General features: G+C 41.6%; 1 protein-coding gene across 5 annotated transcripts in view; it reads left to right on the top strand.

The window, feature by feature from the left end:
- Window positions 1-3,299: 3,299 nt before the first annotated feature.
- trim36 (tripartite motif containing 36) overlaps window positions 3,300-12,766 on the top strand; it is a 32,307-nt gene continuing 22,840 nt past the window's right edge. For 3 of the 5 annotated variants that reach the window (XM_085475642.1, XM_085475644.1, XM_085475639.1), the window contains exons 1-2: window positions 3,300-3,646; window positions 7,917-8,151. In XM_085475642.1, coding sequence (XP_085331768.1) covers window positions 3,584-3,646; window positions 7,917-8,151 — 298 coding nt within the window. In that variant the 5' untranslated portion in view covers window positions 3,300-3,583. Of the gene's footprint in view, window positions 3,647-6,890; window positions 7,084-7,916; window positions 8,152-12,766 lie in introns of those variants that run through there. The other 2 variants (XM_085475643.1, XM_085475640.1) reach the window with 1 other exon arrangement.

A 12,766-nucleotide genomic window follows, 5' to 3' on the forward strand; every position in this document is an offset into this window, starting at 1 on the left:
GGAGATGGTGGACAAATCTACTGGCCCCTCTTGAAGTTTTTCCTTCAGTATCAACAGCTTCAGATTCAGAAAAAAAAACTGTTTAGTTTTGTCCCGTGGGGCCAGTGTGCATCATCTGCACAAATTATTGATTTTGCTTGTTAAAAACAGACTCATTCCTGGAGGTGAAAAGCCATGGGGGTTACCAAAATTGGTCGAAAATGCAAATGATTATGTTCCAGATGTGCACCAAAAGGGGAAAAAACATACTGTACATGCCATGTGTTTGTTTTATTGGGAAAGAAGGCTTTTCCTCTTATAATGAAAAATACAGATTGAAATTTCATATAGCAAGTAGCCTGTAGCTTTTGAAATGCCTTTATCTGCACAAAGGTGTAATAAGGAAATAAATCCTATCCCTGCCTCCCTGCCACTGAGACCCTCCTATGTGGCAAGTTTCTTCAAAAAAATCATTTCATAAGGAAACCTAAGCCTACAAATACTTTGGCTTTATCACTGAAAGGACAAGATTCCAAACATGAATGAGATTCAAATGGGAGCAGCTCAAACATCCACGCTGCAACTGTCTTTCCCATCAAGCTCTGCTTGATTCTGAGTGGAAGCACCAGAGCTGTCAGCCTGTTTGGCCTCATAAAGATCCCAAAAAGCTGCAAGTGAACACTTTGAGCAGTCTAAAGCCTGGGTATACAGAGACATTATTTGAAACTTTGGCCATATTTACAATAAGCATCCACAACTGCAACAGCAATTACAAACAATCGACAATAAAAATCTCTTTAATCATTAGCTGCAATAAATACTCACAGAAAGAAATAAAGCACGAATTTCTTAAAACACAAAACTATCAAAAATGTGATCTTCAACTAGTCCTTTCAGAGTCAGTCCCTGTCCCCTTTTTGCACTAAAACATGAGTATGGACTCTCACCTGTCCACCTTAAAGGTCTTGGATCAGTCTCAGAATGAAAACAGGACCAAGTTTGGATAAAAGTTTCGATCTTTGCTGTGGTGGGGAGAAAAATGCTTCTCCTGGGTCTGACGGGTCATGGCATGGCACTTTATTCTCACTATTGTGAATCTTGTCATCCCAGCTGTCATGCCAAAGATGGATTTCCCCTTGCTTAATGCCTCCTGGATGGAAGTATCTCATGTTAAATACTTCCTTACAGCAAAAAGAGACAAAGCAAGTGTTCGCTCCTTTGGGTGTTACATGATTCATGCTGCCCGCAACAGCTGAGTTTCTTTATGAAAGGCTTTATTTCCTTTCACTGTGTCCTGCATATGGCTCGGTGACTCAACTGTTGTTGTTTTATTTTTACATCGAAAGATGACAGCTGGTCGGTATTTTCCCTCAATTTGCCTCAGTTGCCTTTCATGTTTCTACAGTGTGGATGGCTTGTGTAGTGAGTAAAGCTGGGAGATGATTTTTTCCCCTCTGCTTTATTAGGTCAGTAACTGAAACATCATTAAAAGCTGTGGGGGAGGTGGGGGGTTCCTCTGGATACAGATCACACGTGCAAACATACATGGAGTCCCACCTGGGAGCTGCACAGCACAGTCACAGACTTCACTGTTGGCACTGATAGGATAACACGAGCCAGGCTAATGGAGCCCAGTGGCACTGATATCCAATCTTTGGACATTATAAAATGTTAAACAGCAGTGGATCTTACATTTTGCCCCCCACTCCACAGAAAGCAATAGAAATACAAACATGAGGTTAGGAAAGTATTTTTACCCAAGTGATTACAGCCTAACCCAGACTGGTGATGTCTGGAGATATTCCCTTGGCAGCAAGTTGCAGCTGTGGAGTTCATCAACACCTCTCATGCTCCCACATGTATATCTGCCAGCAAAGAAGACCTAATATGAGTCGGTAAACATCGCTTAATGCAAACTCAGTCGCCAACTGAGCTGTTTCTACTAAAACAAGTGAAGAAATGCAGCATGTTTACCACTCTGCCTTTCATGTGATATTAATGACTCATCTGGAACGATCACAGGGCCTTAGGTGAACTAATGTGTGCTTATAAAACATGTATTCTCTGTCAGTCCTACTTAGTGAAACACGTTAATCAGTACTTTATATTGATTTTGCAATAGGTGTAGAGCACTGTGGCATTTTAAGGGGTAGTTATGTGTCATCTCGGGTTTATGTACATGACAACTAAAGCACTGCATCGCAGCAGCACGTGATGGATGGCCATAAACTCTGTTCCAGACATTAATGCCTCCTACACGATGAGTTCTTACTAACGGTGTGTGGTCATCCCTCAGGTTTTCCTTGTGCCAGGATGATGAGGGCCACATTTAGTTTTGGTGTGAGATTTTTCCACTGAAATCTGGTGAAATCACATTGCCCTCAGACAGAAGTTCAGCTTTGATAATCCCTCAATTTATCCTTCTGTCCTCATCATTGGCTAAATGCAGCCTCTCACTGCTGTCTGTTCAGTCCACAAGTTGATCCTAGTGACCTCTAAATCATTCAACGATGGGGTGCTCGTATTTTTTATTGTAGTATTCTATTAGAAGTTAAGTTATGTACCTGCATCTTTAAATGTTTTTTTAAGGAGATTTTTCGACTGCTGCCAGCTGACTGTGATCGTATCCGTGGTTGGGAGCCACTGGAAACATACTTAATAAGTTTGTTATGCTTCGGTTGTTCGGTCAGGGCAGTGTGCCTGCTTGTCCCCCTTCCACATGCTCAATGGGGTGGAATATATCTGCATGAAGCCGTGCAGCCATCTGCCGACGCGGAACAAGTGGAATTGCCAGAAAAATTAAAAACACGAACTTAATCCGGCTTCACAATCTGGCTTTTTCTCCAAACCTCTACACGTCTGGATTCGTCACATTCAAGGGGCGGTTTTCAGCTTCCCAAACAACAAAATGAACCAAATAGTGGCACAAAAAGGCTACCTGTAGTCTCATACGTGAGGCTAAATGACCACAAGTCGGCCCATAAAGCGTCATGTGCGCACGTGAGTGCCATGCGTAAAAGAAACTTGAATAAGCGGCACTAACTGATTTGAGACCCCCCCTCCCTACCCGACCCTTAATCTTCAGGCTGACATGATTATGATTTTGTAGTGATTGACAGATTAAGGGAAGTCATTCACTCGGGGGGTGATAAATGGTCAGGCGAGTACAAAGAGCTGTGTGAGGCGAGACATCGCCGCCGAGGGATGATGTGGGGATAAGGAGGGAGATGGCACAGGAGGCTACAAAGGAGGGAGGGCGGGGTTTTTCCTTCCAAGATGAGGCTAACTAAAATTAAACTGCTGCCGGCATATGTGGGCTACTGTAGTCTCCACGGACAAACCTAAACCCGTGCGGAGAGAGAAAGAGGGAGGGAGGACGAGAGAGGATGGATGATGTGGATATGGTCTGAGGAGCGGCTCTTCCTCTCTTGGTGTTGTCTCACCTCCCCTGCGAAGCTGTGAAGCTTTTATCCTGTTTCTTTAACAAGCCGCAGCAGTTGTTTGCGTCATTTTTTTTCTGCATTTTTAAATATCGAGGTGCTCTCTTCTTCTATTTACTGTGCATCCATCGTCATTCCCACCATCATCACCATCATCTGTAGCCATGTCGGACTCGGAGGATATGACGGAGTTCGCCAGCATCGTGGAGCGGATCGAGAGGGGCGAGGTGAGGCTCATCCGCTCGGATGATTTATGGTCCTTCTGACAGCGGCGATCTGCCTGTCAGCATGCTCCGACAGCAACAGCAGCGCCGGGCCGGCCTGCAGGACTGTCGGAGGATGGAGAGGCATGCTCATAGACTTCTATTCTAATCTGTTCTTTGTTGGTGTCACACAATATCCTATTATATTACGTTATATACACTACGAGTGCATGACTGAGTTATTAAGACACACACCTATTGTATTCCTGTAGCACAAACTATTTTATTTTATTCTGTTCTTGGAAAATTTGTCACTTTACATTATTGCAGTTCAAAAGTAGAGATTCATTCCCTTAATTTAACCTCACCTATCTATCTATCTATCTATCTATCTATCTATCTATCTATCTATCTATCTATCTATCTATCTATCTATCTATCTATCTATCTATCTATCTAAAAATTGAACATGATGAGTTTAATTAGAGGTTTTTCTGGGTGTGTTACTGGTTACTGCTGCAGGGAGAACACCGACTTATGTGGGCCACTTGGCAGCAGCTGTGGTTTTGGTGAGACTGGGTTACTGAGGTGTGTTTGCGACTAAAAGGGGAGGGCTGGGTGGGTGTCTTTACCCATTTCATGCACTCCAGACTGACAGAATGTGCTGAAATGTATCTCTCCTGCTAGCACAATCTCTGGCATTCGTTCATGCGTGCACAGAGCTGTACATGTGTTTCGTGTGTGACAGAAACAGGAGAAGATCTTAGAGGCGACTGACTCACACATGCCAGCCGCAGTTGCAGATTTCTGTTATATTTTAAGCTGTTGTAAGACCTGTCGTGCACAGTGAGTGATAGTGTTCTACCAGAGAATAAATAAAATTAGGAGCCCAGTAAATCTATTAATGAAACAGTAACTAGAAATTCTTTGCTGAGCGTCTTTCTGTGAACAGCAGTGCAAAAATGCTGTAAGTGAGGGTAATGTGTCAGAACATTTCTACGACCTCTGTGAAACTGTTAAATTTAGTTTTAATAGATCACCATCCAATCAAAGAGGGCTGTTGGAGGGTGAATCAAATCCTAGAGGACCAAGTTAAACTCAGGACAGGCTGTCAGTCAGTCACAGGTTGACATACAGCATATGACATAATGACATCATACAGGACATTTAATGTTGTCAAGTCTTTGGACTTTGTGAGGAACAGAAGCACAGGGAGAACATGAAAGTCCACAGTGGCAGAAACTTCATCATGTGACACAGCAGCAAGACAGTGCTGTCTGGCAGTGTCGCTGCAAGGCCCGAGTGTCTGCCAGCAAACAAACAAATGACTAAACAGAGTCCTAAAGTTGCCCTCTGTGCCTCCAGTGACTGTGCATGCAGAAGCCGGTTAATCAATTCAAATAAAATGGCCACTTTACTTCTTGAAGGAATTACAGCTCCTCCTCAAAGCACCCAACTTATTTTATGGTCACTTTTTGTTCTCTAACTGAAACATTATTGGGGTGACTTGCCAGGCAACCCTAGTGTTCAATAAAATAATTGCAGACCTGCGCAATAATCACTACAGCAAGCATTTATAGAGTCATAAATCCTCTAATGTAATGGGAAGGACCCTGACGTTGTAACGAGCACGGCAGTCTCAGTTTACAGGCCCCCTTTGCTTCTGGGTGTCAGTGTAGTAACCCGGTGTAAAGATGGACATACTGAAAAGGGTAGGCTGTTTTGTATTTTAAGCACTTTTGTAAAGCTTTTGAGAGCTTTCCCTTGAACTTCAAATTCAAGTGCTGATCGGCACATGAAGACACTTTAATTACCGGTCTGTTCTCAACAAGCCTTCACACATTAAACACCACATTGCTAACATCTGCAAACACAGCATACTTTTCTTCAGTATGACTGCAAACATTCAACATTGTCTCCCAAAAATGTCAACCTGGGCTGTCACCCTGATATACAGCTTTGTGCAAAAGTCTTGAGGCCCCCCGCCCTTCTTTCTTTCTCTTTTTCTTTGTTTCCAAGGAGCCGACGTTTCTTTCACTCATGTTCAGTCCAGTCCTTGTACCTAATCATTTTTTCAGAAGAATGTTTCATTTGTTAAGCTACCTAACACTGACCTATGAATAATTCAAACATAAGAAGGTAACTTAACTCAAGGGATGAATTAGTGGTGAATTAGTGCTGTGTCTACACATAACACATAACAGAACCACTTAAATTGCATCTTAAGGCACTTTGTTACTGGCAGCCTTTCCCATATATGTTCCCATTTCTTTAGTTGAATCTATAGAAAGTGCCAAAAATAATATAATTTGATAGAAATAAAGCAGTATTTTTGCACCAATAATTCCCGAGGTGCTATTAGCCAAAAACTTGGCATATCTCAGCATGGTGTGCAGTGTGCACTTTAAAAAATTGAAGAAACTGGACAATTGGAGGACAGAAAAGGAAATGGTATGCATTAAAACATATGTACAGCAGATTGACAGCACCTGAGTATCATATCCCTAAGAAATAAACAAACAAAACATATCCAGCAAATATCGGACACGGGACTTGAGAGAGGCTTAGGATGTTCACAGAAGCTTCATCAGAAATGGTCTCAGTGAAAGAACGGTTGGCAAGAGGGAGTCCATCATGCAAATGGACAGCGTTCCATTGGCAATGGCTTCATTTTCCAGCATGACAATGATCCCAAACACACTGCCAGAGCAGTAAAAGCATACCAGGATAGAAAAGCACACAATGGAACACTGACAGTCACACTGGGAACACTGACTGGGATCGTCTGGACAAACAACAGAACAGAAAGGAGCCAACATCCAAAGAAAAGCTTTCAATGTCCTTCAAGAAGCCCGGAGAACTGTTCCTGAAGAGCACTCAAAGAATTTACAAGCTTGTTGAAGAAATATTGAGTCACACCAAATATTGACTTGCAAGCTTATTAGGATTGTACAAACTTTGTTTTTGCCTTATATACTGTATTTCCACCTATGTTTGCATGTGTTTCAATGACCTAGTAACATAATTCAGTAACTTTTCACAAGAATTAGTTAATTCAACAAAAAAAAACAACCTTTCAACGTTTCGTGTATTTGAACATTTTCTTATGAAAATATCGATTCTATCGCGCCAGTAACGATACTGCCGATATTCGGCTCGATCCGCCCATCCGCACTCCCCCCTCCCACACGGCTCTCCTCCCCTCCTCCCTCCCCCCGCCTGCTCTCCTGCAGCAGAGAAGCGGCTGCTGATTCACTCCGGGCGGCCGGCGCAGACTCTCTCACCAGCGTCGCTCTATTTAAATTCACTCATCCGTCGCTGTCGGCATCTTCACGTCGCGTCGGAGAAGTTCGGGTATTTTAGCTCGAGCCAACACGCCGGGTTAAGTGTTTTTAAGTCTCTCACACAGCGTTTTCTCCCCCGGGATGTCTGCAGAGATGCGGCGTAGCAGCATAAACGGGGTAAGTTGGAGAAAAGTGAGTTTCATAGTAGTGTGTGTGTGTGAGACTCGTCATTGTTCGCCTCTGCTGCTGGGACTGGGCATTGTTAAAAGTTACCAGTCTCCATTCATTGCTGACTCCAGCGTTTGTTTCACTTATTTCTTTGCGTAGTGACTCGCTTCAAACAGGCTTGGTCACTGTTTTCTGTTTAAACTTCCCTTTATCCTTCTGGGTATTTAACACGTGAGTGTTTTCTCTAAATTACTGCTGTTCAAGCACCACCACCAGCAGGAGGATGGATTGATTGATTACGCCAGGATGTCTCATCACACCACCTGAAAGAAATCACCAATCTGCCGCTTTAGGACTGCTGCAGAGGCGCTCGTAATCGTCTTTAATGTGCTGAAACGTGAGCTGCTGGGCTCATGCGTTTCACTGTTTCTCTATATTTAGCAGGGCTTAATCCCGGTTTATGTAATCTATCGCTAACATGTTAAATACACTGCGGATGGCCATTATTGTGATAGTCAGGGGAGTGATTGAAATCAGTATAGCTGTCCGTCAGACCTACACCCCAGTGTGCCCACCTTAAAGTGCATTTCTCCACCTGCAGTGACACAGCATACCTGCTCAGATTTTCAGACAGCATCTTCATTATAGTAGTTGTCTGGGAATCAAAGAGAGCTGTATCCTTCTGAGCTGTGATGCTATTTCTGTCTTTCTGTTCACCTTTTTTGTTTCCAAGTTATTTTTGTCTTGTTCTGTGTACCTGACAGCACTTGCGCTGTCTGAAAACGCCTCTAAATGTTAAAAAATAAATCTAGTTTATTCAGATATCCCTTCTCCATCATCAGGTCCCGATCAAGAACATAGAGAGGGAGCTGATCTGCCCAATCTGCAAGGAGCTCTTCACCCATCCGCTGATCCTGCCCTGCCAGCACAGCGTCTGCCACAAATGTGTGAAAGAGCTGCTCATGTTGAACCACGAGGACTCTTTTGATGCCGGTTCTGAGTGCTCCCTACCGGGCAGCCCCAGGTCCAGGGTGCCCTCCCCCTCCATGGAGAGGCTGGACAGGCTTGTGAGATCAGGTGGGTCTCAGGGTAAGGAACCAAAGCTTGTTAACTTATAAGTGAGCTTCACAGGAAGGATTATGGTGTGGGGAGTTGAATCTCATATTTCTGTAGGTTTTGAAAAGCTTGTGTATCGAGGGCATTAGCAGGAACAGTGGGAGCTCTTGCACTGCCTAATGGAAGCTAATAATCAGAACACAAAATGCAATGCTCGACCATTTGTGGTGATTCCTAGGGGAATTGGTAATGCCAACTTCCTGTAACATCGTCCTCCTTGTTCCTTCAACTTCACCTTTTGCTTCTTGTCAAAAGGCTGCATGCAACAGGTGTTGGGATTTTCCTCTACAGAAAGGGAAAGAAGGCTTCTCAAATAAGGAAAAGTATGACACAAATAAAAACCGAAGGCTTGGGTGGAAAATAAAAAATAAAAAAAAAAGGTAGTGCAACTGAGAAGAGTGCTTCATGAACAAATAAGCAAATCTTTAGCCAATGCAAATTAATGGTTGAGTGTGAATAGACTCGTGGAAACTGGGAGAGACTCTAAATAGGCCAAGTATTGTGCGACGTTTGGGTGCTAGTGCGCCTCAGACGCTGCTCTCCCCTCTTCTTGTCCTAGATAACGCAGAACTAACTTTGAGAAATGATTTTTAATCATTTTACCCCTCAGCCGTAACACCGTCAGTCATCACTACTTCTGATCCCGTCTGCTTCTGCAGGCCTCATTAGAGAGAAAGAAGAGTAAGTCGATGAGCTTAAGTTTTGTCTTCGAAAAGAAATGTTGACAAGCTCCATCAGGCCCTAATCCTCACTGTCTGCCTTCTATTGGTCCCCGGGGCATCAAACAAATTTGGAAATGTTAAAGTAATGACAAGAAGAGCAGCTATCATTTTCACTACACCTTTAATTGGATATGTGTGTATCGTCTGTGTGTGCATGTTATGTACACACGGGTGAACAAAGGAGATCTGTAAGCTCCTTTTTTTGCGTTTTTATTTAGAGTAATTTTAAACTCTTAAAACCAAGCTGAGCTGGGAGGAGGAAAGCTGGTTGAGATTCGTCCGGGCGCAGGTGGCTAAATTATGTTTATGTTCTCTGCACAGCACGTTGCACTGTTGCAGTCCGGCTCAAGCGGGTCAATGTCTAAGCCTAAAAAAAAAAAAGCGTCATGGTGGGACACAAGGCCGCCTCTGTGGCTCCTGAGAGCTCTGGGCTGGAGGCCATTTTCTGAAAGATGTTGTCTCATTTGCTCCCTTGACATCACCCGGGCTGTGTCTGACTTAAATGCTACATACCAACTCCAAGCAGGTTGTGGGTTCATGCTGGAATAATGGGATTGGGAAAGAGTGTGTGCATATTTGAAATCTGCAGAGTTTAATCAAGTCTCTCTGTGCAATTCTTACTTTTTTCCCCTTTTTAAAAAAGGAGACGACAGATACAAAAATCAAGTAAATTGTGACATTGCTGCTGTGATGTTTACCAGAGAGCGTATGCATGCCTTAAAATGCCAAACATCTGTGCTGATGAATCCTTTTTTATTTCAGTGTTTTATGAGTGTGTTGTATTGAACTGGGACACCATTCGAGATGTAGTGTTGAATGTAATGTGTTTAAATCACTGGTATTAAAGGTTTGTGCTTTTTTTTTTTTTTTCTTTTTTTTTTTCATTTTAAATTGATTTTTCAATTTGTTCTTTAAGATGACGTTTGGGCATAATCAATGGCTGACCCCAAATCAACATGTTGAGTGATTATGCTGTGAAAGTTGATTTAAAATCAAGTTTACAGTGCTTGATTTTTAGACTCTATTTAATTTATTTATTTTTGAACTGATGCAGACTTGTGCATAAAGGTGGGCACTCATTTTCTTACAATTATGGCTATTCAGTAACTCGTGCTGTATGAGACTGAGTAATGTTTAACCAACATCTTGTCTTGGAACACTGTCAAAATCAGAAGGGTAGCACTAACAAAACCGAAGTTTACTGAGGTGAACTCTTTGCAAGTTATTCAGCGCTGGTTCCAAACCACTGAGGCAGGGCTCTTGAACAGTCTCCCTGTTCGGCTCAAGTTTGTTCCTTACTGGCAGGACCGCGTCTGTTGATGCAGGAAATAATCAAATCCTGCTTTTTGAGTAAACAAATCTGAGGTCCTGCAAAAATCCAGGTTGTGCACAGAGCCACTGGACTCAGTATGACTACTGCCTCCTTTCAGGTCAATGCACAGCATTAACGTACAGTAAATTCAGTGACATTTGGTTGACATGATATTTAATAAGGCTGTTCATGAGTGCAGATTTCTAGTGAGTGTAAGAAGGAAGCCTTGAAGTACATTATTAACACTAACTCCCAACAGAACAAACTAACTCTCCTAGCGCCTTCACTGCTGGGAGCTCAGCTCATTGGTAGCCATGGTGATGCAACCTGCCTGAGAGGAATGACTGAGGGATTAGATGAAGGGAGAGAAAGAAAAGACTTGAGACTATATTTATCAGTGTGCAGCTTGGACAAGCCTTGTACTGTGACTTGAAAAAGGCGGTTACTAAAACGTGACGTTTCTCAGTTTTGGGGCTATAAACACAGCTAACCTTTAACTGCTAACCCTCAAGAGTTAGCTGGCGAAGGCTGCGTTGGCTTTAGTAATCTTGTCACATGTTGAGAAATAAGCAAATTTGTTTTCTTGTTGGTGTTTTAGAAGTGAAATGCTGGATGCAAAACTATAACCAGGAGATGGTTAGCTTTGCTTGCCTGCTTTCTATTAAAGTATGTTTTCCATGCTCTTATTGGAAAATGTAACTGAATTATACATTAGGGCTGTGCGATATGACCAAAATCTCATATCCCGATATAAGACATCTATCGTCCGATAACGATATAAATCACAAAATGTTTACATTTTCTGTAAATTCTGTGAATATGGGCAGCTGGACTTGCGTGAAGTGTTTCCAGCTGCACGTTGTGTACCTGGAGTCAAGTGTTTTAACTGATGCATAAAACGATACATTTTTAGACATAAGTTGTAAAGGCCGCTGTTGTCTTTGTGTATTTATTACACAGCGTGCTGCGGGGAAAAGCCTGTTCTAACGTTTGAGTCTAAGTCTTAATTTTTAGCATCTGACGGCTCTTTTTTTTTTTTTTTGCTTCTCATCCATAAATACTCAGCATAATCTTTCACGTGATTCAGTTTATTTTGAAGTCTCAACAGGATCTTGAGCTTTATTGTGAAAGGTTTATGTGGAACATAAACAAGCGGACACCCGATGGTTTTATCACAGTCTTTGCTAACCACAAGGCATAAAAACAGGCGCTTATCCATCTGTAGTGTGGTTATATTAAATATAAGAGAAAGAGAACTTTAAGAAATTAATATGGCCACTACAGTGACATCAAAACGATGAAACAATATTGCTGTAAACAATTTATTTTGCGACACAAATGATGGCGTAAAATGAAACGATAGACGTATCGAACAGCCCTATTATACAATTTAAAAACACTTGCTTCGAAAATTAAGGGAGATTTAAAATGTTTCCGACTTTAGCGAACTTAATTTTGGTAACTCATCAACTTTGGTAGCATCTTTAGCTAGTTGGCTAAAGATGCTAATGTTTTTAGCTCTGAGCTGCCGCTGGAAAAAAAAAAAGGGGGGGTGGGATTTCCACCCATAAGTCCAAAGTTTACATTCTCTAAAATTTGTCTTATTTATGGCTATAATTTTTTTTCCTTCTCTTTCCAGTGGCATAAACTTCCGCAGTGTTAATTTATTGTGGTGTCCAGAATCTGTTTAGCATATGCATGATTGATTCTTTGCCTACAGGTAAATGACAATTAACCTAGTCAAATGTTCTACATGGTAATAGGCCAGCATAATTAGGGCTATCAGTCAGTTTATATCAATGTTCAGCCAACATCTCAGTTCAGTTTTATTCATATAGTGCCAAGTCACTGCAACAGTTGCCTCAAAAGGCTTTATTTTGTAAGGTAAACCTTAAAATAATATAATGTGGGTTATAATATAAATCTCACAAAAATTAAGCTTACTTTTAAATCCCATATTGGATCTTGATGAATGAAATATCTGTCCTTTACTCTTTGACAATCCCTGTTTAATTTGTTGAGAGCAAAATGGTGTCTGAACATCAAAAGGAAAAAAGATTTCTCCCTTAAATCTGTGCAAAAGGCTGCAAGTGGTGCTGGTAGGAAAGTGGTTTTGGCTTTGCCTAATTTTAATGGTGAGCTAAGCTAAGTCTCCTCTTTTAAATTTTATGCTTGGCATATAAACATGACAAACATTTCTCATAAGCCAAACTGTTGCTATTAATACACATTCTAGGCCAAAAATAAAATGAGGACCACATTTATTAGTCCAGACATGTATATGTTTCTCTCTCCTTTAATACAAGTTGTCTAGTAATAATGCATAAATCAAGAGTTAATTGTACTTTGTTCAAAATGCATTTTAAATGTTTTACATGACACTGAACTGCATTACCATTTTTGTCACTTTTCTCATAAGTTAACTTTTTTTTCCAGTGTCATATTAAAAATCTCTATTCACGCATCACTTCACATTATGCTTTGTTTCATTTAAAGGATTTTTTTTTTTTTTTTTTTTTTTTTCCTTGTTTGTCTCACCTCA

This window comes from Copadichromis virginalis, linkage group LG12 (assembly GCF_057382275.1).
Source record: "Copadichromis virginalis isolate Kocher_CV1m ecotype Utaka linkage group LG12, C_Virginalis_male_GT1.1, whole genome shotgun sequence".
NCBI lineage: Eukaryota > Metazoa > Chordata > Actinopteri > Cichliformes > Cichlidae > Copadichromis > Copadichromis virginalis.